At 53.7% G+C, this 27,945-nt stretch overlaps 1 protein-coding gene across 2 annotated transcripts in view; it reads right to left on the reverse strand.

Moving 5' to 3' along the window:
- Positions 1-27,945, reverse strand: part of GRM7 (glutamate metabotropic receptor 7) — a 201,873-nt gene that overhangs the window by 120,813 nt on the left and 53,115 nt on the right. For both annotated transcript variants that reach the window (XM_033071604.2, XM_033071603.1), the window contains exon 2: positions 2,353-2,569. In XM_033071604.2, the coding sequence (XP_032927495.1) occupies positions 2,353-2,569 (217 nt within the window). The remainder of the gene's footprint in view (positions 1-2,352; positions 2,570-27,945) is intronic.

A 27,945-nucleotide genomic window follows, 5' to 3' on the forward strand; every position in this document is an offset into this window, starting at 1 on the left:
TAGACCATTCCCCTAATTTATTAATCCCACAGACTGCAGAGCATGTTTCAAATCTTCATCTCCTGCCACAATGACATATTCAAACTCGCTTGAAGTGCTCATAATAAAAGTCACTTTGTGAAGAATTATTAACTCAGAGGATCAAGCAAAGTCTTTCTACGCCAAAGCATATTTGAAAACTAAGTAGGGGAAGCACTTTCCACTGATCCTCAGATTTCCTGAGATCCTGGCTGATCAGAAACAAGCTGGGATAAAACACTGGCTGAGGATAATTGGCTGCTCCAGACTGGAGCCAAAGGCAGGGAATGTGCTGGGCTCTGGTTTGGGCTCAGTTCCTCAGCCTGGGCTCTGGTTTGGGCTCAGTCCCTCCAAGCTGGGCTCCTGTTTGGGCTCAGCCCCTCCAGCCTAGGCTCCTGTTTGGGCTCAGTTCCTCAGCCTGGGCTCCTGTCTGGGCTCAGTTCCTCAGCCTGGGCTCCTGTCTGGGCTCAGTCCCTCCTGTTTGGGCTCAGTTCCTCAGCCTAGGCTCAGTTCCCCAGCCTGGGCTCTGGTTTGGGCTCAGTTCCTCAGCCTGGGCTCTGGTTTGAGCTCAGTTCCCCAGCCTGAGCTCCTGTTTGGGCTCAGCCCCTCCAGCCTGGGCTCTGGGCTGGGCTCAGTCCCTCCAGCCTGGGCTCCTGTTTGGGCTCAGTTCCTGTCTGGGCTCAGTTCCTCAGCCTGGGCTCCTGTTTGGGCTCAGCTCCTGTTTGGGCTCAGTCCCTCCAGACTGGGCTCCTGTTTGGGCTCAGTTCCTGTTTCAGCTCAGTTCCCCAGCCTGGGCTCTGATTTAGGCTCAGTTCCCCAGCCTGGGCTCTGGTTTGGGCTCAGCCCCTCCTGTTTCAGCTCAGTTCCCCAGCCTGGGCTCTGGCAGCTCTGCCTGGCCCTGGCACAGCCAGCCAGGGGCTCTGCTCCTCCAGCTCCATTCCCAGCCCTTCCCAGCCCCTGCCAGGGCTGCACATCCCTGTGAGTGCCTCAGTGTGCCAGGCATCCCCTGCATCCCCTGAGGGACACAGCTGGGAGCAGGGCACTGCTTGGGCTCTGGGCTTTGCTTTTTCTGCAGGACCTTCAGTGGGCTGCATGAACAGCTCACAGAATAAATGCAGCTCTGCACAAGGTACAGAAATGGGATCCTGTTCTCCAGCCAGAGCCTGTCCTTCTCACAGGGAACACATTCTGGGTATGAGTTTGCAACTGCAGATATTTGCAAATAAAGTCAATTTTAAATTCCAATGAGCACTGGCATTTGTCACTTCCTGCCGTATTAAATCCAAACCCATTTGCTTTAATACCACATAAATATGCATTTGTAGGAACAGAAGAATTTATGCAAATGTGGGTTCCTTCTGTGACACCAACACGAGGAAACAACTGAAGCTCCCCCTCTCCAAGACCCCTTCCTTCAATCCCTGTGCCTTTCCTTGTGCCGTGGCAGGATCCACCAGCCCAGGACAGGCTGGGCTGTCCCTGCAGTCAGAGCCAGTGCTGGGGCCCCAGCCCTGGGCATGGGGAGCTCAGAGCAGCTCCAGAGCAGGGCTTGCCTTGCCCCACACACTGCTGGGTTCTGTCAGAGCCTCCTGCAGCCAGCCCTTACCATCAATTCCATCATCTCTGATCCCATCCCATCATCGGCTGCTTTTTCCTTCCCAGCACAGGAATCAGCTCCAAACGCTTCCCTTTCCAAACCCTGAGCAGTCTGGGTTCAAACCAGCCTGCAAGGGCTCCCACCCAAGGTCTGGCACAGCCCACAGCACTGGGCTGCACACCCACAGGGGGAAGGTTCTGAGCTGGCACAGAAATGCAAAGCAAACACCTCACACCAGGCTGGACCCCAGCTCTGGCACCGACTGAAAGCTGCTCCCAGCAGAAGTGCAGGATGGGGAGACAGAACAGCTCAGCCTTCCCAAACCTGGCTGCTCCCAGCAGAAGTGCAGGATGGGGAGACAGAAAAGCTCAGCCTTCCCAAACCTGGCTGCTCCCAGCAGAGCTGCAGGCTGGGGAGACAGAACAGCTCAGCCTTCCCAAACCTGGCTGCTCCCAGCAGAAGTGCAGGATGGGGAGACAGAAAAGCTCAGCCTTCCCAAACCTGGCTGCTCCCCATGCCAGCAGGGAAACTCAGCTCAGCACAGCTCCAGCATTTCTATTGCCCCAGAAATGACTGAAAAGCACTGAGGGCTCCCACTGTGACAACATCCAGGAGGCATTGCAGAGCATTGCAGAGAACTGGAGACCTTTAGGATCAGGTATGAGCTCTGGAAAAACAGGATGACATTTGGCACAACACGACATTCACCCCTTGCTGGAGGGACGGGCGTTGCCTACCTGCCTCTCTGGAAATTTGCATGAAGGACTCGACTCCTTTTTCTCCATAATTCCCTTCAGATGCCAAAGTGGATACATAATTCCATCCCAAAGCTTTCACAATGTCCACCATTGCTTGTGCTTGGAAGGAATCTGGAGGAACCACCCGTGAGAAGAAATCATAGCGCCTGTCATCGCTCAACTCTGGTGCAGTTGAGGCATAACTGATTTGTGGGATCTGTAGAAAAAAACAATTTCTGATAAATACACACATTCACAGACTCATGGCACTTGCAGCAGCAGCAGCTAAAGCTCCTGGCTTCAGCTGAGCCTTGGCTTTGCTTGTCCAGCTGTTTGTGTCCTGCACAGAACAATCCTGCCTTGGCTCCGAGCTCCCCAAACAGAACCGAGCCCGTGGGATGAGCTCTGCACATCCATCCCTGCTCCTCTGAGCAGCAAACACAGCACACAGACATCTCCAGCACTCCTGTCCTTCCTGTGCCTCACCAGGATGGGTAAGGTGAGGTTAACCCTTCACCTGCCAGCACACCCCTCCTCAGCCTCTGGAGGATGCAGCTCCAGGCTCAAGGAGAGGTAGGGGCAGTTTTTATTTCTCCTGATGAAGAACAGTGTGAATGAGCACAGACATCTCTGTCCCACGGACACAGCCTGGGCATCATCCAGCCCTGTCCCAACAGAGCAGCCTCTGCCTTTCCCCCTCTCAGCCTGGCAGTGAGGTTGTGACAGACACACAGCGTGTTCAGGGACGTGTTCCCCTGGATAGCAAAGGCCCCTGAGCTGCCAGGACCTTGCTCCCCAAGCCCATTATGAAATTGTTGAGTATCAGTCAGGGACTGCTCCTCAGATGAAGGAGCCTGCCATAATCTCACTTGAGACAGAGGGGAGAGAAGAGATTTGCAGGGCTGAGCAAAGGGCAGCACCTGGTGCCTCTCCACAAGCAGCTCCTGCACTCTCTGCACAGCTCTCCACAAGGGTTTATCATCCCACAGGGATTTATCAGCTCTCCTGCCTCCTCAGAAATACAAACATGGAAACAAAGCAAAGACAAACCCGGTATTTCCCCAGGATCAGCACTGCAAAGGGCTCAGCACCCTTGGCTCCACAGAGAGCAGGTTTCCCCAGATTTCACGTTATTTCCCCATTATTCACATTAAATTTGCATTTGCAACCCCCACAGCACAGGACAAGCAGACACTGAAAGCAAAACTGCTGCTGGAGAGCCAGAAGAGTGACCAGAGAAATGAACTCTGCATGGAGAAATTATTAACGACCCCAGCAGCTGCAGTTGAACCTGAACAAACACCAACTGTCCCACCAGTGCCCTGCACCCCCAGAGCACTGCCTCAGCCAAGGGCTGCTCCTTGCAATCATCATTAAACTCAGGCTGCAATATCAGCTCTCATCTGTGGCAGATCTCTGTATTCCAGCTTGCCAACAACTGCTTTTCCAACTAAAAATCAAAAGGAGCCCATCCTGCACCTCTACAACAACCAAAGCTTCTACAGAATTTGCTGCATTGCTTGTATTCCTGAGGAGACTTGTTGGATTTTAAATCTTTTTTCCACTGTTCATAAAATATTAACTACTGCTGGCTGCTTCAATCACTTGGAGTATAAAAATCAGGTATTAGAGGTTTTACCAGCGCTTCGAACAGGATATCTAAAAGCAACATAAAGTTATATATATATATATATTTGTGTGCCAAGTAAAATTCTGTGGAGAATTTCCTGTGTCCTGTCTGCAGGACTGGCACACAGCTCATCAGGAGCTCCACATGTGCTCTGCCTGGCTGATGTTCTGATCACAGCAAGGGCAGTGATTAATGCTGGGAGCACTGTCTTAGGCAGTGATTAATTCATGTTAATTTATTTCTAACATTGACCATCATTCTTCATTTATTTTGTTTTCTCCTGCTAATGAAGAGCTGTCTGTGGGTCACACTTGTTGTCTTGCTTGCAGAGCAGCAGCACAAACTCACCAGGGTGTGCTCAGCCTCTCCTTCCCCCACCCAACATCAGGCTGGCAGCAAAACCCCCCTGGAACACAAACCTGCTGCTCCAGTTTTCCATTCCAAACTCGCTGTGCATTATTGCTGATCCCACATCCCCCTCCTCTCCCTGTTCAGACCCACTCCAGGAAAATTCCAGGATGTCTGAGCTGCTCTCCCAAGGCAGGTGTCCCCTCCTGGAATACCCAGAGCAGCTCCAGAGCACAGCCCAGCCCTGCCCCAGCACCCCAAGGCACCCAGGGACACAGTTATTGATGATTGCTGCTGTGCTGCCCCAGGACTGAGCCCAGCCCAGCTCCTCATTAAAGATTGTGCAAATGCTGCACCTGAACCCACCTCAGCCAGGGACAGCAGGCAGCAAACTTCAGAAAAGACAATTTCCCCGAGGACCTGCAGCAATTAAGATAATGCAGGAGTGCACCTACTGAGACATTAATGAGCTCCTGCCAGGGCAATATTAAGTTCACAGTTTGCTGCATTTTTACTTTAATTTCCCACTAAGTTTTATTGGTGTGGTTTGCTGGCAGTGGGGAGAGCTCCCCCTGCTCTGGCAGGGCAGTGCCAGGCTACAAAAACTGCAAATCCTGCCCAAAAATCCAACTTCAAATCCTCCCCCAAAAACCCAACTTCAAATCCTCCCCAAAAACCCAACTTCAAATCCTGCCCAAAACCCAACTTCAAATCCTCCCCAAAAAACCCAACTTCAAATCCTGCCCAAAATCCAACTTCAAATCCTCCCCCAAAAACCCAACTTCAAATCCTCCCCAAAACCCAACTTCAAATCCTGCCCAAAACCCAACTTCAAATGCTCCCCAAAACCCAACTTCAAATCCTCCCCCAAAAACCCAACTTCAAATCCTCCCCCTGTAGATATATTATATACAATATTATGGAAATTTTATCCAATATATTAAATATTTACTATAGATATATTATATATATAATATGGAAATTTTACCCAACACACTAAACATTTACTGTAGATATATTATATATAATAATATGGAAATTTTACCCAATACACTAAATATTATATATAGATATATTATATGTAATAATATGGAAATTTTACCCAACACACTAAATATTTACTATAGATATAATAAATATAATATCATGGATTTTTTACCCAACACACTAAATATTTACTATAGATATATATAATAATATGGAAATTTTACCCAATACACTAAATATTTATTATAGATATATTATATAAAATAATACAGAATTTTTACCTAATACACTAAATATTTACTGTAGATATAGTATATAAAATAATATGGAAATTTTACCCAACACACTAAATATTTACTATAGATATATATAATAATATGAACATTTTACTCACTATATTAAACATTTACTAATATATATATACTATATATATTAATATGGAAATTTTACCCAATACACTAAATATTTACTAGAGATATATATAATAATATGGAAATTTTACCCAATACACTAAATATTTACTAGAGATATACTATATATAATAAAATGGACATTTTATCCAATGGATAATGGAACCCATTCCTGAAACAAACACTTCCAAAGCTACTTTGGGTTTCTCAAACCTTTCTTTCTAATTGAACACATCACTTTTAAATGACTTTCAGACCTGAAAAGAGCCCATTTCCAGGCACAAACCAGCCTTCATCCCCACAGCTGCCATGGCACTGGGGAGGAAATATCCTGAGTGATGCTGGGAGGTCTTTCCTGCTTCCTCTGCTAGGGTGAGAAAGTACTCCTGAAAAAATAATTGTAGCAATTAAGGGACAGTAATGACAGCAATTAGCACTGTCCACATGGCTCATGGGAGCACTTCATCAGCTCAGAAAGAGGAAAAAAGAGGATAAACACCCAGGAAAATGAGATGTGCCCATAAATATGAGATATCCTGTATTTCATCTTGATGACCTGTGCCTGCACCAAGGTCTGTTTGTGACAGTGATGAGCTTTGGGCATAGATTGGATTTTTATAGAAAAACAGGGGGTGATTTCTTGGCTTTTAAATGCTAAAAGAACCTTGAAGAACCTGACTTGAAACCAGGACCTAAAATTGTAATGAAAATCAGTCACAGCACCAAAATAAACATCTTCCCCCATTCTCAAGCTGCTGAAAAGCTGTCCTTGACTAAACAAGGACATCAGCCCTGTCTCCAGTGGTTCACACACTGGGGATTGCTTGTTCATTATGCTTATACAGAATATAATATACAGCTCATATACATGACACAGTACACATTTACGCTGTCTTAGGGATGAATTATTTACTAAAATGCTTTGCTTTCCATCCTGGCAGTGTCCCAGGCCAGGCTGGATGGGGTTTGGGGTTTGGGAGGTGTCCCTGCCATGGCAGGGGTGGCACTGGGTGGGATTTAGGGTCTGTCCCACCCCAAACCATCCTGGGAACTTACCCTGCAAGGTCTTCTAGATGCCACAAACTATTGCCACTCCTCTGGAGCTCAGATTTACCCCAATCAGGGCATTCTCAGAAGGCTCCTGTCACCCTCCAAGGGTTCAGCACTCAGGGCCATGCCCTCAGTCACAGCACTGCTTGCACTGGGTCATTTGTTCTCATCTCCTCCCTCCTGCACCAGTCCCACATCCCTGCCTGCATCCCCCAAAGTCAGCCTGGGCACAGAGACTGGATGGACACACGGACATTCCTGCAGCTCCCACATCCCTGCCTGCATCCCCCAAAGTCACTCTGGGCACAGAGACACGGATGGACACACGGACATTCCTGCCTGCATCCCCCAAAGCTGAGCAGTCAGCCTGGGCACAGAGACACGGATGGACACACGGACATTCCTGCCTGCATCCCCCAAAGCTGAGCAGTCAGCCTGGGCACAGAGACACGGATGGACACACGGACATTCCTGCCTGCATCCCCCAAAGTCACTCTGGGCACAGAGACACAGATGGACACACGGACATTCCTGCAGCTCCCACATCCCAACACGGACTCACCAATTCCAGCTCCTCTGAAAATAAATCTGAAGCGGAATATACACAGAGTGAAGCAGCTTTTATGTTTAATTTATGTGTACACATTGCTCCATTCATCCCAAACAGATAATTGAACCTTATATTGTCTATGCATATTTTAAAAGGTTTTTAATCTGCAAGTATAAATCTCATTGATTTTGAAAGTAGCCCGATAAAGACAACACCAATAACAACTTATTCAGCAGCCAGGCTGAGACAGAAAATGTTCTTGGTGGCAGAACACAGTTGTGTGAAAGTAATCCAGAAACCCAGCCACACAAACCCAGCCCAGTGGAAACAAACTGCAGCGTGCTACAAGGGAAACAATCATCCTGTGCCTGAGTTATTGGGCTAAACGAGAGCTGTCGAGCTGGGATGTGAGCAGATCTCATAATTGCATTTCTAGGAGAGCATCCATGCTTATGGCGTGGAAAATAAGGCTGTGATTTGAATATTTATTCCTACATTTTCAATATAGCCAAGAGCCTGACAGCCAAAGAGAATAAAGGCTCTGCCCTGCGTGCCCTGACAGCCAAACACATCCAAGATCTGGCAGCACAGATTGAGCTGCTTTAAGTGGTTATTTCTAATTTCAGTGTGCAGTTAAACTTTGGGCAAGCAGCTCCATCCCACAACGAGCAAACCCAAGTTCTTGTAACTTCCACTGAACAGATATTGCAAAAGCAGGAGTGCACATATTGCAAAAGCAGGAGTTCAGATATTGCAGAAGAGGAGTACAGACATTGCAAAAGAGGAGTGCAGACACTCCAAAAGCAGGAGTGCAGATACTCCAAAAGTAGGAGTCTGCTCTCACTCCAGAGTCCCTGAGTGGGCTCACATTCAGGGAGAGGCTCAGACAATGTGAGCTCCTCAGCTCCCCCCAGATCCCCTGACCCCCCAAGGGGACCAGCTGCATTTCAAGCAGTAAATGATGTTTTAAACAGGGTTTCTGGAGCTCATTTCCCTCCGTGCAATATTGGAAGTATTTCTGAATTTAAAAACGTGTCAAATAATAAAAACCCCTGGGTTTTTAATGTGCTCACACACTGTGGCTGACTGAACGGTTCTGCTTGAGCTTAAACTGCCTGGCTTTGGATTGGCACTTCATTAAAAGCTGGAGGCAAGGGGGAAGCTGTGAATGATAAAGAATGTGTGTGAGCTGCTGTGTGACCTCCCTGCAGCCCTGGTCACCCACACCCAGAGCCTGAGCAGGTCCCTCTCCTTGCCCAGCTCTGCAGCTGGAGTGACCAAGCCAGGCTGGAACATCCACCCCAATTTCAGAGCACCCTGACCTGCCCTGGGGGGAGCAGCAGCACTGCTGCAGTGTGCAGGGACACCAGGGATCAGTGCCCCTGAGCCAAGGGCTCCTGCAGGGCTCTGGGGCTGCCAGGGAGGGTGGGGACACTCTGGGGACACTGTCACAGCTGCTGGGACAGCCTGGGTGCTGCACAGGGCTGCTCTGGCAGTAGGCAGGATGGCACAGGGTACCCTGGTACCCTGCTGGCTTCTGGTGCAAACTGATCCCAGAGACCTGGCCTGTCTGACTGCCCAGATCTCCATCAGCCATTCTTTATGTTCCCTTTTCCACCAACACAAATCCTCTTCCACATCATAAAAGCAGAACAGATCTCAGAGCATCCCAGGCACCGAGCTGCAGGGGCAGCCAGGCAGAGGAGAGCACTTCTCTTGCAAGGAGGGTAAGGAGTGTAAAAGCAAGGCCCTCTCACACCCCTCAGACCCTCAGCAATCCCCAGTGCAGCTCCACACACTCCACAGACGTGTTCTCAGCTGAAGGATTTGCCCCAGGTGGGAGCAGCCTCAGCTCAGGTGCTCATGGTGCTGCAGCAGCTCCAGGGCAGGGCAGCTCACCTCTCCAGCACTCCCCTGGCACTCTGCTCTGCCTCTCCAGTCAAAGTCACCACCTGCTGCAGCAAGGACTCAGATAAATCATTCTTCCTCCAGAGATAAATCATCAGAGTGGAAAAACACTGCAAGACTGAGTCCAACCCTTCCCAGCACCGCCAAGGCCACCAGTGCCCCGTGTCCCCAAGTGCCACATCCAGGTTTGAACCCCCAGGATGGGACTGACCCTGCCCTGGGCAGCTGTGCCTGGGCTGGGCAGCCCTTTCCATGAGAAATTATTCCTGATATTCAGCTTAGAGCTCCCCAGCACAGCCTGAGCTGTTCCCTGTGCTCCTGTCCCTGTCCCCAGATCCCAAATCCCCCGGTGTCCCCTCCTGGCAGGGAGTTGTGCAGGGGCAGAAACTCCCCCTGATCCCCTTTGCTCCAGGCTGAGCCCCTTCCTAACTCCCTCAGGGATTCTCCAGCCCTTTCCCAGTTCCCTCAGGAATTCTCCAGCCCCATCAGGAATTCTCCAACCCTTCCCAGCTCCTGAGGAATTTTCCAGCCCCTTCCCATTTCCCTCAGGAATTCTCCAGCCCCATCAGGAATTCTCCAACCCTTCCCAGCTCCCTTAGGAATTCTCCTCAGGAATTCTCCAGCCCCATTAGGAATTCTCCAGCCCCTTCTCAGCTCCCTTAGGAATTCTCCTCAGGAATTCTCCAGCCCTTTCCCAGCCCCATTAGGAATTCTCCAGTCCCTTCCCAGCTCCCTTAGGAATTCTCCTCAGGAATTCTCCAGCCCCTTCCCAACTCCCTCAGGAATTCTCCAGCCCTTCCCAGCCCTGTTCCCTTCCCTGGACCCCTCCAGGTCTCCCCTGCACCAAGGGAGGGGCTCAGAGAGGACGAACTGTTCCATCATCTGCAAGGTCAAGCGTTTCCTCCTGGCAGCCCCAGCATTTCAAACTGCTCCAGCACACGTGGGAGGCACTGACCCGGGCGTGGGGATGCTCCACCAGGGACTTGCAGGGATTATATTTAGCCTGCCTTTGATTTCATATTTCCTTTAATCCAAAATAAACATTATCACAAGTGGAAAGGGCTGTTGTGTCCTCTGAGCACCAGAAACAGAGCAAGGTCCTTCAGGACACAGACTGGGTATAAAAGAGTGAGAAAATGCAGTGAGGAGAGATGGGAGGGAGAATGGATTGTAATTATGGGAGAAATCTGCATTTGACATTTCTCCCACTACATATCCAAGAGTTATGGGGTATAATGAAGTTCCAGTGGATATCTATACCTTTTATTCCCTTATATTTCATCTCTGGCCTTTTACAAAGTGCATCATCACCATGTAATTCCACAGATATCTAAATATTTCTGCATTATTGCAGGAAAAACCACAAGGCAATCACACTTTTTACCTTCACTGGTTTTCCTCACCTCACCATTGAGCTTGCCAGCTAAATAATTACATTTCTTCTTATCTAACTTGTGGGAAAACAAATTTAATAACAGAAATATAGTCAGAAAGACGAATACTTAGGGGAGAATAATTTTCAGACTTAAACTTCACAAGCTCAATAGATTATCCTGGACACTGGATAATTACTCTGCATGTCTTTATCACAAAAGTGCCCGGACATTCTAATTAATCCAAATTACTTTCCAAGGGCCATGCTATTAGACTCATGCAGGAACAGCCAGATACAGAAATATTTATATTTTTTAAAGGTTTTTAACAGCTCAGTGTTTCAGCACCCAGATGAAAACCACAGCAGAGCAGCTCCTTCCCTGCCTGGAGCCAGCCCATCAATCCTGAGGAACAGGAAAGCTGCAGGAAAATCTGCCCAGCCCCACCAGGGGCTTCCCTAGAAGAAAAAAATCAGTGTCCAGAGCTGATTTCACCAACAGCACCGACCCCAGCTCACAGCCTGGCTCTGGGATAAAACTGATCCTGGTCTGGGATAAAACTGGTCCTAAACCACACCAGCAGGTTTAACCACTGACTAAACCAACCTTCCCCATCTGCCTGCCTATCTGCCTGCCTTGCTCTTATTTTTGCAATGTTATTTCACCATCAACTCAATTTTCAGTCATTAAAAAACGTTCCCAATTCTCCACTAAATGTCCTTTGGAAGTTCCACGTGTCAAATTCGGTGTAAATTGTTCAATACATGGGATACTCAAGGAACTGCTCAAAGAAAACATCTGGGTCTGGTGCACACCTCAAGCAAACCAGGGGTGGTTTGGTTTCTGTCCTGAGAAGAGCTGACCTGTTCCACTGCCACGGTGCCCAGGACTGGCCTCATTTACAGCCTGAAATGAAAACAGTGCAAAGTAAAGAGCAAATAAAGCCATGTGCACCCAGATTCTCAAACCAAACTTGGTGGTTTCTCCCTGCAATTCCTTTGGCAGGAAAAAAAAAAGATCCAGGTGCTCTGGAAATGTGAATGGTACTGGTGGAGCCTCCCATCAAAATCAGGAACAGCTTTGTGTTGAACAGCCTGAGGAGCTGGGCTGGATGGGCAGCACCCACAGAGCTGGGCTCAGGCTCTGAGACATCAGATAAAGAACTGATGGGCAGCCCTGATTTCCCCAGCCTTCCTTTTCTGCCTCAGAGTGCTGAGAATGTCCCTGTCCTTCCTTCTCTGCCTGGTTCTGAGTGCCCAGAATTTCCCTGCCCTTCCTTCCCCTGCCTGGCTCCCACTAATGAGAATTTCCCCCCAGAATTTCCCTGTCCTTCCTTCTCTGCCTGGCTCTGTGCACCCAGAATTTCCCCAACCTTCCTTCCCCTGCCTGGCTCTGTGTACCCAGAATTTCCCTGCCCTTCCTTCCCCTGCCTGGGTCCCAGTAATGAGAATTTCCCCAACTTTCCTTCTCTGCCTGGCTCCCAGTAATGAGAATTTCCCTGCCCTTCCTTCTCTGCCTGGCTCTGTGCACCCAGAATTTCCCTGCCCTTCCTTCTCTGCCTGGCTCTGTGTACCCAGAGTTTCCCTGCCTGGCTCAGAGTGCTGAGGATTCCTGGCAGCTGTGCCTGAGCTCTGAGCAGCTCTCCAGCTGGTCCATGCACAGGGCAGGGCAGCTTTGGGAAGATGAAGTGATCCCTGTGACCCTGGGAGGATAAAAGGGAAAATGCACCGAGTATTTCAAGCTCCCTGCTCTGGAGAAGGCTCAGAATCCCCGAGGGCTGATCCTGCAAGGGGCTGGGCAGCCTGTGCACCCTCAGCAGCCTCCAGGGGGATGGGGGCAGCGCCAGCAGCTGGAATGGGATGCTGTGGGGATGCTGTGGGAGGCTGGGGGATGCTGTGGGAGGCTGGGGGATGCTGGGGGGATGCTGTTGATGCTGTGGGATGCTGTGGGGATGCCGTGTTTTCCTTCCAGGACACAAACAGCCTCATCTCCTCAGCTGGAGCACAGTGCCACGGGCTCTGCACTGCACCCACAGCTGGCAGAGCTGCTGCACAGAACGAACAGGGCTCTGAAGGGCTCTGCCAACACTCCTGAATCTCTATTTATCACATCAGCACGAGCACCGTGCCTCTGGAGAGCGCCTCATGTTTATGCATCCGCACTTTACACCCTAAATCACCGTCTGTTGGGTTGTTTTTTTTTTTTAACTTCTCACTGAACAGCTATTTCTGAAAGGAAGTTTACACAGGATGTCGGTGTCAGATCATTCTGAATGACTGACTGGGGATGGGATAATGGGATGGGATATTGGGATGGGATATTGGGATAATGGGATGGGATGTTGGGATGGGATGTTGGGATATTGGGATGGGATGGGCTATTGGGATGGGATAATGGGGTGGGGATGAGATTGGGATGGGATGAGATGAGGATGGGATGGGATAATGGGATGGGGATGGAATAATGGGATTGGGATGCCTCCATCAGTCCCTGACCAGCAGGGCCATCCCTGTCGGGACCCAGCCAAGCTCCAGCAGCCTGGAGCTCCCTGCAAGAACAGCTCTGCCCTTCCAGCCCCGCTCCTCAGAGCCAGGAGAGGAAGGGGAGAAGGGGAGGGAGAAGGGGCTTTGCTCTCCACTTGAGATCCATTGAGAATCCCAAGGAAAGCAGCACTCCAGGAACGCCAAATTCCAGTCTGAGCTTCCCTACTGCTGTCTCATTGGCCTGGAGGGACAAATGAAGCCCCAGATATTTCTCCAAACACTTCTGCACCCCCTGCTCTGAGCCTGGCACAGGAACATTTTATGGGGATGCTTTTGGAAGGGCACCCCCTCACCCTCAGCTCTCACCAGATCTGTCACATCCCTCACTGCCAGCCTTAGAACCGCACACACGGGCTTTATTTCCCTCTTCATTACATCTCCTCTCAATTCCCTTCCCTCCCGTTATTTATCCCCCTGGAGGGCAGGAGGAACAAGCCCCCAGTGCATTGTTGATCAGGATCTGCAGAGTCGCTGCTAATTGCTGCAGAGGCAGCTGGGGCTGGAGCTCAGGTTGTGCTCACCCTGCAGGCTCCCAGCCCCACAGCACAGCCGTGGCTTTTTCCAAACGCCGTGTTCTGCTATCACAAGCAACCGACAGGAAAATTAGCATTGTAAAATGGCAACCTCATTTAGATAAGCACCCTGTGAATCCATCTAATTTGTATACAGAGTCATTATCCGGTCACAGCCCAGTGACTCCAGCCTCCCCTCCTGCTTCTCCCACTGCTGAAGAGCAGAGCTCTGGGGGTGTCCCAATTCCCTGGGCACTGCTGCCAGCCCTGAGGGGCACCAGGGCTGTGCCAGGCTGGGCAGTGCCTGGGGAGCCCCAGCAGCAATCCCCCAAACCATCCCCAGCATCACTCACCCAGGGCCTGGAGCTTCAGGAGGCTCCTGAGCTGCTCCCTGGGGAGGGGGTGACACCTGGGGACACCCCAGAGTGGCACAGGTGGCACACAGCTGGGCTGCACAGCTCTGGGGTCCCTGCCCCGCTCCAGCCCCAGCACTGGGGACACACGTGCAGCCACATCATCTGTGGGATTTGTCTTCCTGCAGGCAGAAATGCCAGAAGATTTTAACATCCATCCTGACAGTTTGGGAATCACCATGTTTAATAACAGAAAGCTGACAGGGAAACTCGATAAACAGAAATCCTTTCCCCTTGCACACTGTCCCGGTCCATCTGCATTATCCCAGACATGCAGGAGATTTATATCCACCCAGGTGCTCACACCAATTCCATCACCATGGCATCACAGAGCTCTCAACTCTTTAAAAATAGAACTAATAGCATTTTCTCATTATTTCTCCCTTCCAAGCTTCCCAGAGAAATGCTGCAATCACTTATGGCTTTATTTTATTTATTCCTTTGTTTGTGAAAGAGGCTGAGCAAAGCACATCCCTTCCTGCCAGGGAAAGGCAAAGAAAAACAAGGGGGGTGGGAAGGAATTGAGGAGGATTGTCTGTGCTGCTGTAGGGTCCCAGCTGGTGAGGTGCTCACACATCCCTGGGGTTCCCATCCCAACCCAGCTCCAGCCTGGGCTGGGCCAGGAGGGAGGCACAGAAGGGAAGGAGAGGTGAGTGATGGAGAACAGCCCTGAGGAGAGCCTGGATTAATTAGTGCAGACATCCCTGCAGTGCTGCTGCATTCTCCTCATCACCTGCACCCAGGGAGAGCCAGGCTGGGACTGGGAGAGCCGGGCTGGGAGAGCCGGGCTGGGAGAGCCGGGCTGGGAGAGCCAGGCTGGGGCTGGGAGAGCTGGGCTGGGAGAGCCCCCAGGGCACGGGGGTTCTGCTGGGTCCCCACCACAGGGAAATGGCAAATCCATCCATCCATCACCCCAAGAAATGGCAAACCCATCCATCCATGAAATGGCAAACCCATCCATTCATCCATCCTCCCAAAAAATGGCAAACCCATCCATCCATCCATCCCCCCAAGAAATGGCAAATCCATCCATCCATCCATCCATCCATCCATCACCCCAAGAAATGGCAAACCCATCCATCCATCCATCCCCCCAAAAAATGGCAAACCCATCCGTCCATCCATCCATCCCCCCAAGAAATGGCAAATCCATCCATCCATCCATCCATCCATCACCCCAAGAAATGGCAAACCCATCCATCCATCCATCCCCCCAAAAAATGGCAAACCCATCCATCCATCCATCCCCCCAAGAAATGGCAAATCCATCCATCCATCCATCCAATGGCAAGCCCACCCACCCATCCACCCATCCATCCATGAAATGGCAAACCCATCCATCCATCCATCCACCCATCATCCATCCATCCATCCCCCCAAAATGGTGCCTGGTCCAGCTCAGCACCCAGGACACAAATGTTCCTCAGATCCCCTTCCTTCCTCACCCCCTTCCACGTTTCCCACTGAAACACATCAGGGTATTGTGGGAATTATCTGGATTTGCTCCTTTACCATCCCTCAGTGAGTTTTTTGTTGAATGAGACAGCCAGAGCTGTGCAGATCTCTTGGCAAGCTCCTCTCCTGGTGTCCCTGACACAGCCCCAGCCCTCAGGGACTGAGGGTGAGCAGTTGGCACCTTCCTGGCCATGCCCTGGGAACATGGAACACACACGGGTACCTGCCTGGCTCCAGGGGGACCCTCTGAGCTCACAGCACAAATCTGGTGTCCCCAAATCCTCTGTGTCACAGCTCCACACCTACTGATCCATTCCCAACCCAGCAGGACAAAGCACCAACACCCCAGGGAGGGACAATGTCCCCCCTCTGCTGTCCCCAACCTCACCACGTGCATTTTACAGCTCTCAAACAGAGGGGAAAAGAGAAAACAGCCCAGCAAAGCTGGTTAAATGAGGCAGCACGTCCCCCTGGTACCCTGCAGGACTGGGAAATGAGAGATGGAGAAAACTCTGAGCACCTCTCCCAAATCCAGGCCAGTGATCCCAGCAGAGCTCTCCTGCTTCCTGCACAGAGTGCTGGCCACAGCAGGACTTCTGCTAGCCCAGCCTGCCCCAGCCTGCCCTGACCCTGGGTTCTGGGGCTGCCCATTCCCATCCCTGGTTTTGGGGCTCCCCATTCCCACTCCAGGGTTTGGAGCTCCCCATTCCCACCCCAGGGTTTGGGGCTCCCCATTCCCACCCCAGGGATCTGGAGCTCCCCATTCCCACCCCAGGGTTCTGGGGCTCCCCATTCCCACCCCTGGGTTCTGGGGCTCCCCATTCCCACCCCAGGGATCTGGAGCTCCCCATTCCCACCCCTGGGTTTGGGGCTCCCCATTCCCACCCCAGGGTCCTGGTGCTCCCCATTCCCACCCCAGAGTTTGGGGCTCCCCATTCCCACCCCTGGTTTTGGGGCTCCCCACTCCCACCCCCCTGGGTTTGGAGCTCCCCATTCCCACCCCTGGTTTTGGGGCTCCCCACTCCCACCCCCCTGGGTTTTGGGGCTCCCCATTCCCACCCCTGGGTCCTGGAGCTCCCCATTCCCACCCCAGGGTTCTGGAGCTCCCCATTCCCACCCCAGGGATCTGGAGCTCCCCATTCCCACCCCAGAGTTTGGGGCTCCCCATTCCCACCCCTGGTTCTGGAGCTCCCCATTCCCACCCCAGGGATCTGGAGCTCCCCATTCCCACCCCAGGGATCTGTAGCTTCCCATTCCCACCCCAGGGATCTGTAGCTCCCCATTCCCACCCCAGGGTTCTGTAGCTCCCCATTCCCACCCCAGGGTTCTGGAGCTCCCCATTCCCACCCCTGGGTTTGGAGCTCCCCATTCCCACCCCTGGGTTCTGGGGCTCCCCATTCCCACCCCAGGGATCTGGGGCTCCCCATTCCCACCCCAGGGTCCTGGAGCTCCCCATTCCCACCCCTGGGTTCTGGAGCTCCCCATTCCCACCCCTGGGTTTGGGGCTCCCCATTCCCACCCCTGGGTTTTGGGGCTCCCCATTCCCATCTCAGGGTTCTGGAGCTCCCCATTCCCACCCCAGGGTTCTGTAGCTCCCCATTCCCACCCCAGGGTTCTGTAGCTCCCCATTCCCACCCCAGGGATCTGTAGCTCCCCATTCCCACCCCAGGGTTCTGTAGCTCCCCATTCCCACCCCTGGGTTTTGGGGCTCCCCATTCCCACCCCAGGGATCTGGAGCTCCCCATTCCCACCCCAGGGATCTGGAGCTCCCCATTCCCACCCCTGGGTTCTGGAGCTCCCCATTCCCACCCCAGGGATCTGGAGCTCCCCATTCCCACCCCAGGGTTTTGGGGCTCCCCATTCCCACCCCAGGGTTTGGGGCTCCCCATTCCCACCCCTGGTTTTGGGGCTCCCCATTCCCACCCCAGGGATCTGGAGCTCCCCATTCCCACCCCCCTGGGTTCTGGAGCTCCCCATTCCCAGCCCTGGGTTCTGAGGCTCCCCATTCCCACCCCAGGGTTCTGGAGCTCCCCATTCCCACCCCAGGGTTTGGGGCTCCCCATTCCCACCCCAGGGATCTGGAGCTCCCCATTCCCACCCCAGGGATCTGGAGCTCCCCATTCCCACCCCAGGGATCTGGAGCTCCCCATTCCCACCCCTGGGTTCTGTAGCTCCCCATTCCCATCCCAGGGATCTGGAGCTCCCCATTCCCACCCCAGGGATCTGGAGCTCCCCATTCCCACCTCAGGGTTTTGGGGCTCCCCATTCCCACCCCAGGGATCTGGAGCTCCCCATTCCCACCTCAGGGTTTTGGGGCTCCCCATTCCCACCCCAGGGATCTGGAGCTCCCCATTCCCACCCCAGGGATCTGGAGCTCCCCATTCCCACCCCAGGGATCTGGAGCTCCCCATTCCCACCCCAGCCCACCCTGGGCTGGCACAGGAGGCAGGAGCACCCCCAGCCCTGCAGCTCCCACCTGTGACCCCCCTGAGCCCCAGTGAACCCCCGAGCTCCCTCCCAGCCCACCCTGCCACTGAGCAGACACTAATTAGCAGGGAGCTGTTGCAGGGCTGCATGAATATTAACGCCACCGTCCAAAGTAATTTCCCCAATTACTGCTGTTACAGCAGCTCCATTACAATCCATAAACCCGGGCTGATATGGAGATCTCTAATAAGGGAGTGAGAACAACTGCTGGAGAGCTCTGCCACGCCTCAGCTGACACTAACAAGGTTCGTCCTCCCCCTGTAGAAAATCACAGAAATCTGTAAATATTTTAAGAATAAAAGCAGCCTTTCCCTCCTGGTATAAACACTCTGCTGTAAAATCCACTCAGAGCTTCCCTCAGCAGAGCCCAGGGAAGTTTGTGATCTCCTGAACTCCCAAGCGTGGAGCATTGAACACTGAGAGACACAAAGTCCCATTAAAGCAATGAGCTGGCTCCTGGTTTGGGATCCTCATTCCAGATTTCACATTGATACTCCCCTCTGAAGTGTCTGTGCTCGGGAATTCATCAGGCTGTGACACGGCTGAATGATTATATGACATGTTAGAGCTTAAGTGCACTTTTATTATGCATAAAGCATTACATTTTGGTATTTATTTCCTCTTGCAATGCTTTCTTACCCCTCTGCAAACACAGCCAACACTTGGAAACGATACAGCTAAAAACTCTGCAGTGACAAAGAAATGAAAGCTTTTCCTGAGGAAAAGGAACCAGTACATGCATTTAGGCACAGGACTGAGTTACACTGATTGAGAGCAGGGCAGAACACCCCTCTGCTCCTGAGCAGTGCTGAGGGTTTCATGATTTAATCAACCAGGAGCTGCAGAACCACAGCACTGAGCACAGTCCCAGCCCTGGGACACACCTGAGTCACACACTGGGAGCCCTGGGACACACCTGTGTCACACACTGGGAGCCCTGGGACACACCTGAGTCACAAACTGGGACACACCTGTGTCACACACTGGGACCACACCTGTGTCACACACTGGGAGCCCTGGGACACACCTGTGTCACACCCTGCCAGCCCTGGGACACACCTGTGTCACACACTGGGACCACACCTGTGTCACACACTGGGAGCCCTGGGACACATCTGTGTCACACCCTGCCAGCCCTGGGACACACCTGTGTCACACACTGGGACACACCTGTGTCACAAACTCGGACACACCTGAGTCACACCCTGCCAGCCCTGGGACACACCTGTGTCACACACTGGGACACACCTGTGTCATAAACTGGGAGCACTGGGACACACCTGTGTCACACCCTGCAGCCCTGGGACACACCTGTGTCACACCCTGCCAGCCCTGGGACACACCTGTGTCACACACTGCAGCCACACCTGTGTCACACACTGGGACACACCCGAGTCCCACCCCAGCCAGGGCAGCAGGAACTGAGCTCAGCAGAGCAGACAGACGCTCGTGCTGGTGCTGGAGGTGAATTCCCAGCTCTGGCTGAGCAGACCCCCCCAGCACAGCCCCAGGTGTGTGTCACAGCCCGAGTGACCCCAGCCCTGCCAGCCCCACAGCACAGCCCAGCCCAGCCCCACACAGCCCTGCCAGCCCCACAGCACAGCACAGCACACTCACCTCTCCTCTCCACTGCAAGGGAAGGTGGGAGCAGGGGGCAGGACAAGGCAACAGCACCTTCTAGCAGGCAAATCACAGAATCCCAGAATATTTGGGGCTGGAGGGGATCTCTGGGGACCTCCCAGCCCAGCCCTGCCCAGGCAGGGCCACATCCAGGTGGGGCTGGGATGTGTCCAGGAAGGAAAACTCCAGGATTCCCAGGGCAGCTGCTCCAGGGCTCTGCCCCCTCCATGGAGAGAAGCTTTTCCTCATGCTGAGGTGGAGCTCACATTTAATTTTTAGCCAAATGCCTGCTACAAACCACTTCCAGTGACACCCCGAGCTGGACTCCCATCCTGGCTGCACCTCCCAGCCCCAGGACCTGACTGAGCACTGCACCCACCCTGGGCCTGGGGCTCCTCAAAGATCCTTTATACCCCGGGGAACAGCAGCACAGTGCAATAAACAACACAAACACAAGGGCTGGAATCTGTTTTCCTGGTGCTTATAATGTATAGAAGTAGGGAAAAACTAAACGAAGCAAAAAGCCCTCTGAGATGATCAATGACAGAGGAAGATGTCCAAAATCAAGTCCAAAATCAAGTCCAAAATCATGCCCAAAATCATGCCCAAAATCATGCCCAAAGTCACTCAGATAAGGCTGTGCTGACCACATGCCCAGCTCAGGAAATGCTACAGGATTTTACACGACCTCCAGTCTTAAGCAGCAGCTTCTCTGGGAGCAGCCTGCAAGCTGAGAGGTTTTTTTCTCTGCTTCCACCTGCTGGTCAGACCATCCTCAATTCACCCGGGATCAGCACTGGGGGTGAGTTAATCCCGGGTGGGGAGGGCTGGGCTGGGACAGGGAGCAGCTCCTGAGTGAGGGCACCCAGTGCCATGGCTCACACTTTGGGTAATGACACGTTTGTTCATTCCTCTGGTGGTGTTGACAGAGTCCTGTGAAAGCTGGACACTGTTACACAATATTATTATTGTAATATTACTATTATTATTATTATTGTTATTGTAGAAACAGAAAGTGAAACTGCAATGCAGCCTCGAGCCAGCACCATCATTTCCCTGGTAATGCCAGCAAAGAATTGAACAAATTCAATTCACCATTCTGGGCGTGAAAAGCACTCTCTGTATTTCACCAGATTTATTTTTCCAGAAGGGACACTGGCTGAAGACTGGAAGAGGCTGGTGGAAATTGTTCCTTGAGCTAATTGCTGCGATGGCTTTTCTGCAGGATGGACATGGGATTAGAGCCTGGCTCTGGGATGTGCCCTGGAGCCCCTCCATCAGATGGGCACCCAGGTCCAGCCTCTCCCCACCCACAGGGCAGGGCTGGCTTGCACAGGAACTGAAATTCTCCTGTCATCCCACACCACCACACGAGCAAACATTGCATCACAAGGAGTTTGTAGGGCCTGGCAGAGCTGCCCAGGGGAGTCAATCCCATCCCTGGGGGGGTTCAGGGCTCTGGCCATGGTTGGTGATCGTGGCTGGGCTGAATTTTGGGGCTTTTCCAGCCTAAAGGATTCCATTATTTGGGACAAGCAGGGAGAGGAACGTGAATTTGTTTCTCACTGCCCTTGTTCATCAAAGCTGCAGCAGGGCTAATAGGCTAAAATTGCACAAAAGTGCTGAGGAACAATAAACCAGGCACATCCAGCCCAAAAGCAGCACTGAAATTGCTCTGACCTGCCTGGATCCTTTCTCATGATCCTTTCATGTCCCTCTTTCCCCCAAGGACCAGGCCTTTGGTTCCTGCCCCTCGAGGCTGCTCAGCTTTGCTTTTCCTGGCTCTCTTTAAAGACACTGCCTGCGATCCCAAGCCGTTCATACTCCTCCCTCACACATCCCTGCTCCATCTGGCACTCACAACACCTTCCCATTTGGATTCATCTGGAATGAGTCCAGCAACAGCTTCAGAAATACTGAAGCAGATGCTTTAAACAATGTCTCTTCCACCTTCTGCACTGATGGGGAAGGAGGGAGCTGCCAGCCCTGCTGAGGATGGAGCACTGGGGCTGGGGCTGGCACAGCTCCCCGGGGCTCTGGGCACGTCCCACCCTCCTCATCCCCGTCCTGCACATCCTCCTCCCCTCCAAACTGAATCCATCTGCTCTCCCACCATCTCCTCCCCTGGCTATGGTGTTTTCTGCTTCACCCACCCCCTGCCACAAAGCTCAGGTGAGAGCCTGGCAGGGGAGAGCCTGGCTCTGACACAGCTCTGGGGGTGTCACAGGGACCCTGGGGTGTCACAGGGACCCTGCCCCATTCACGGACCCTGGGGGTGTCACAGGGACCCGGGGGTGTCACAGGGACCCTGCCCCATTCACAGGGACCCTGCCCCATTCACAGACCCTGGGGTGTCACAGGGACCCGGGGGGTGTCACAGGGACCCTGCCCCATTCACAGACCCCGGGGGTGTCACAGGGACCCTGCTCCATTCACAGGGACCCTGGGGGTGTCACAGGGACCCTGGGGGTGTCACAGGGACCCTGCCCCATTCACAGACCCTGGGGGTGTCACAGGGACCCTGCCCCATTCACAGACCCTGGGGGTGTCACAGGGACCCCAGGGGTGTCACAGGGACCCTGCCCCATTCACAGACCCTGGGGGTGTCACAGGGACCCTGCCCCATCCAGCATCCCCCATTCATCCATCCCATCCCATCCCAGCCCTGGGGAGGAGCAGGAGCCCAGGGCAGCCCCAGGTTTGTTCTCACCTGCCCTGGGGATGCTCAGCCCCAGCCTCAGCCCCTGCCATCCTCCTGCCCCCTCCCAGGGATGCTGCTCAGCCCTGAGGAGCTCCTGCACTCACATCCTGAAGCTGCTGGCACCACGCTCATGCACAAACACCCAAGAATGTTTAATTATCAATGGCAACACTCAGAGATCCAAGAATATTTAATTATCAGAGGCATCAGTCACAGGCTGCAGCTCCACGCTCACCACTGCCTACTCAGCAGAGCCACCTCGGATTTACTGAGCTCTGTTCCCTCTCTGTTTTCTTTTCATCTCCCTGATTATTGCCCATCATTCCTGGGAAGCTCCATCAGTAATTCAAGCCAGACTCGCAGCCTGGCTCCTGGGCATAGCCAGGGTGTGCTGCAGCATTGATCTGCTTCCTGTGTGCTGCAATAAATATCAATCCAGCCCTCATCCTTCCCACTTCGAAATGCAAACCTACTGCCAAAGAGCCCACGGTGCTTCCAGTGCTGCTGACTCTCCAAACTCCATCCATTAACCAGCTCCAGCTGCCCTGCAGACAGAGCACAGGCTGCAGCTCACCTGCAGCTGCTCCAGGCTGCTGAGGATGGATAGAGAACAGGCTGGAGCTCACCTGCAGCTGCTCCAGGCTGCTGAGGAGGATGGATAGAGCACAGGCTGCTGAGGAGGATGGACAGAGCACAGGCTGGAGCTCACCTGCAGCTGCCCCAGGCTGCTGAGGAGGATGGACAGAGCACAGGCTGCTGAGGAGGATGGATAGAGCACAGGCTGGAGCTCACCTGCAGCTGCCCCAGGCTGCTGAGGAGGATGGACAGAGCACAGGCTGGAATCACCTGCAGCTGCTCCAGGCTGCTGAGGAGGATGGATAGAGCACAGGCTGCTGAGGAGGGTGGACAGAGCACAGGCTGCTGAGGAGGATGGATAGAGCACAGGCTGCTGAGGAGGATGGATAGAGCACAGGCTGCTGAGGAGGATGGATAGAGCACAGGCTGCAGTTCAGGCTGCTGAGGAGGATGCAGCACCACGTGGAGCATCCTCAGGGCAGCCCTGCTTCAGCCTGGTGCCAGCTGGGACACCCAGGAGCCTGCCAGGGGGACATTTCCCAGCTCATGAGGGCCCTGCAAGTGCCCCCACAGCCCCCCACATCCCTCTGGGGGTGTCCTGCAGCACCAGCCCTGGTGGGAGCCCTGCCAGAACACGGCCCCAGGTGTGCCCTCGTGCCTGGGAGGATGGAAGAGCATTTGCTGTCTCTAAAAGGAGCACAAAGCAAGCTGAGAGGGAAATAAGAGGGGAATGGAGCAGAGGATGCAGGGGGATTCCCTTGCTCACCCCTCCACACCACCTGTGTCCCTCCCTGCCAGGGCGGATTCAGGAGCTGCAGCTCCCAGAGGGATGCTCGGGAGCACCAGGAGGTCAAAGCCTCATCCCCAGCACCCACCCACAGCTGGTGACCAGCCCATCACAGCACTGCAGCAATCCTCATTAAGTTAATCAGTGTTTATCCCACCTCTGAGTGGCCACAGCAGCTGTGGGAGCCAGCCCAGCCCTGCCAGGCTGCACCACTGGCACTGCCCCTGTCCCCAGCAGTGCCCTGTGGCAATGGCAAGTGGCCCTGGGCAGATGGCAGGAGCCTGGGGCTGAGCCCCCCTGGCAGCACAGAGCCAGAGCTGCTGGCCCAGGACACTCAGGAGCTGATTCTGCCCCCCTGGCAGGGCCAGCACAAAGGGACAGGTGGCACCTGCTCAGGTGACAAAGGGACATGTGGCACCTGGGGCAGCCTGGCAGTGCCACTGGGGCCAGCAGGGCACAGGCTTGGGGAGCCTCATCCCCCCTGACCCCTCCATCCCACCAAAACGCTCTGCAGGACTGTGCAGGACTGAGCACTGAAATGCTGAATCCAGCTCTGAGAACAGGGAATCACAGCTCCACTGCAGCCCCAGCCAGAGCTGCTGTAAAACCCCTCCTTCACAGGGGCTCTGCTGCAAAGTGCCTCCTGTGTAATTAAATGATATGGATAATAAATGCCAGGAATCAAAGGGAAGGCAAAATAAAGGTTTGAAGGTAAAAGATGTTTTCAGATCTGATTTCAAAATGATGGTGCATAAATGGAAAAGCAAATTTAACAATATTACTGTACTCTATCATTAGGAGGAAATGAGAGCGATTTACTTATCACAAAACTGCACTTTTTAAACAAAACCACCACTTAAAACAAAGCCAGTCTTTGATAGAGAGACCATCAAAGCTGGGTTATTCCCAGCCAGCAGGCTGAGGGGAGGTTCCAGCCTGTCCTGTTCTCCTGGCTGGGTCCCAGGGAGGCACAGGGACAGAAGGGGGAGCTGCACCCTGACCCCAGAAAAAGCACCCAGGGGAGGTGTGACCGACCCCAAACCCCCTGTGCCAAAGGGTGAGACCCTCCCAGAGCAGAGCCAGAGAAAACCCAGCCCAGGGCAGGCTCAGGGCTCCCCAGACCGTCCCAGGCTCAGGAGTGGCAGTGCAGAGCTCAGGAGCTTTATGGGTTCAACACACAGAAAATGCAAGTCAGCTTTGGCTGCCCAGACACAGGGCTCTGCTCTGAGCCCCTGCTCTGCAGCTTCCCCACGTCCTGGCCCCTGGGAAAGGCTCAAACTGCTCCAACCCAGCATCTCCCCACCCTCAGCTGCCCTCAGGGTCAGCACTCTGTGTCCCCTGAACTGTCCCTGCAGGGTAAGAAATCTGCTGTGTTTGCAGCTCTTCCCTTGCTCTTGTGCAAACAAAGGAACACACAAACTTTGCCAGGCCACTTGCCAAAAATCTGTCTGGTACCGGTTCTGCCTGCTCCATAAACCAATAAATCTCTTTTATTCCAGCCAGGGGTGAGGGCCCACAAGCTGCACCAGGCACCAGCTTCACCCTCAGCCACTGCCAGCCCAGGTTTAGATTAGGCAGAAATTTTTAAATAATTCCAATCCATAAAAATGATGTTAGCAGATTTATTCTGTCTGTAGGGTGGCTGAATTGTTCTTTCAAAGCTCCCTGTTATTGCTGGAGTACAGAAACCCAACAATGCCCAGTGTCCTCCTGCAGCTTGAGGAGCCAGGAACACAAAAATGCCACTGAGGGTTTGGGACACGGTGATCTCTGAGGTCCCTTCAACCCAAACCACTCTGGGATTCTGTGACACAAATTACCCCAAATTGAACACGTGCTCAGCTGCCTGACCAAACCCAGATCACAAATCTCAGGGATTCAGGCACTCTACCCCAATCAACCAGAGAAAAGCTGCAGCTCCCACAGCTGAGCAGGAATAGAAATGGAATTTTCAAAGCTAACAGCACCCAGAGCCCAGGGTGCTGCTCCTGGGGACAATCAGACAATGGGCAGGGTTTGGTGTGTGAATAAAGCCATGGAGTTGGGAAGGGTGACAAAGATCTCCAGGATCCCCAGCACTGCAGTGAGCAGCACCAGACTGTGACAAACACAGGCTTGGAATCACCCAGGGTGGGGACCTGGGCAGCTGTGCCAGGGCTGGACATCCCTGCCACTGGAATTGTTCTGATTGTCAGCTGGGAGCTCCCAGCACAGCCTGAGGCTGTGACCCCTGCTCCTGTCCCTGTCCCTGGCTGTCCCCTCCCCTGTCCTGTCCCTGGCTGTCCCCTCCCCTGTCCCTGTCCCTGGCTGTCCCCTCCCCTGTCCCTGTTCCTGTCCCTGGCTGTCCCCCCTCTGTCCTTGTCCCTGGCTGTCCCCTCCTCTGCTCCTGTCCCTGTCCCTGGCTGTCCCCTCCTCTGTCCCTGCCCCTGGCTGTCCCCCCTCTGTCCCTGTCCCTGGCTGTCCCCTCCTCTGCTCCTGTCCCTGCCCCTGGCTGTCCCCTCCTCTGTCCCTGCCCCTGGCTGTCCCCCCTCTGTCCTTGTCCCTGGCTGTCCCCTCCTCTGCTCCTGTCCCTGTCCCTGGCTGTCCCCTCCTCTGCTCCTGTCCCTGCCCCTGGCTGTCCCCCCTCTGTCCCTGGCTGTCCCCCCTCTGTCCTGTCCCTGGCTGTCCCCTCCTCTGCTCCTGTCCCTGGCTGTCCCCACCCCTGTCCCTGCCCCTGTCCATCCCCTCTGTCCAGGCACACCCAGCACAGCCCCAAGGCTGCACTCTGCACCCCAGGGAGAGCAGGGCTGGAGCACACACACCTCTGAGGGAGGCAGAGCACCAAGGCTTTTGATTTATATTTAATTGCTAAACTCAAAGGGAGCCCAAAAGCAGCACGAGATGAGAGGTTCAGCTCTGAGAACTCTGAGAAATGCCAAGGATTTCCCCAGCTGAGCCCTTCAGGCAGCACTTCAAACCTGGGATGGAGTCTGGGAGCGCAGGGGGTGTTTGCAAAGGATGAAAAGAGAAAATAATAAAAATGAAATAAAAGAGAAGCAGAGCCCCAGGAAGGTAAAGCTGGTCCCAGCCTGGTTGTGGGAACTCAGGCTGGACTTGAGGAGAATTTTCCTCCCTGAGAGTGGCCCAGCACTGGCACAGGCTGCCCAGGGAGGTGGTGGAAGCTTCAAACAATAAACAAACACTGAAATCTCGTTCAGAGGACATGGGGGATCAGTCAAAGGCTGGACTTGTTCTTGGAGGTGTTTTCCAACCCTGATTATTTTGTGGTGCCCCCTCCCTCCCTGCTCTACAGCACAAACACCCAGAAGGAAAAGCTCACCTGAGACTCATTCTAGGCAAATTTTATCCTAACATTTAACTGCATCAATTCCTATAGTCTATTTTTTATTTTTCTGCTAATGGAGCTTTTCCTCTGAAACCCAGACAATAAAGCAATTCTGCTGTTGAGCAACGCTGCTCACTGACAGCTCTCAAAGCACTGAAGGAATTTATCAGAGTGTTTGCCAACATCAGAGCAGGGTTTGGAGCAGCCCCAGGAGGGGCAGGGCAGCAGGGTCCCACAGCAGTGATACAGGGGAGCAGGACAGGGACAGCCTGGAGGGGACAGCCCTGCCCTGATCCTGGTCCTGATCCTGCCCAGGGACAGCCTGGAGGGGACATCCCTGTACTGACCCTGCCTAGGGACAGCCTGGAGGGACATCCCTGCCCTGGTCCTGCCCTGGGACAGCCTGGAGGGGACATCCCTGCCCTGGTCCTGCCCTGGGACAGCCTGGAGGGGACATCCCTGCCCAGGGACAGCCTGGAGGGGACATCCCTGCCCTGCCCTGGTCCTGCCCAGGGACAGCCTGGAGGGGACATCCCTGCCCTGATCCTGCCCAGGGACAGCCTGGAGGGACATCCCTGCCCTGATCCTGCCCAGGGACAGCCTGGAGGGGACATCCCTGCCCTGTCCTGATCCTGCCCAGGGACAGCCTGGAGGGGACATCCCTGCCCTGACCCTGCCCAGGGACAGCCTGGAGGGGACATCCCTGCCCTGATCCTGCCCAGGGACAGCCTGGAGGGGACATCCCTGCCCTGACCCTGCCCAGGGACAGCCTGGAGGGACATCCCTGCCCTACCCTGGGACAGCCTGGAGGGGACATCCCTGCCCTGATCCTGATCCTGCCCTGGGACAGCCTGGAGGGGACATCCCTGCCCTGACCCTGCCTAGGGACAGCCTGGAGGGGACATCCCTGCCCTGCCC

Source organism: Catharus ustulatus, chromosome 13 (genome assembly GCF_009819885.2).
Source record: "Catharus ustulatus isolate bCatUst1 chromosome 13, bCatUst1.pri.v2, whole genome shotgun sequence".
Lineage (NCBI taxonomy): Eukaryota > Metazoa > Chordata > Aves > Passeriformes > Turdidae > Catharus > Catharus ustulatus.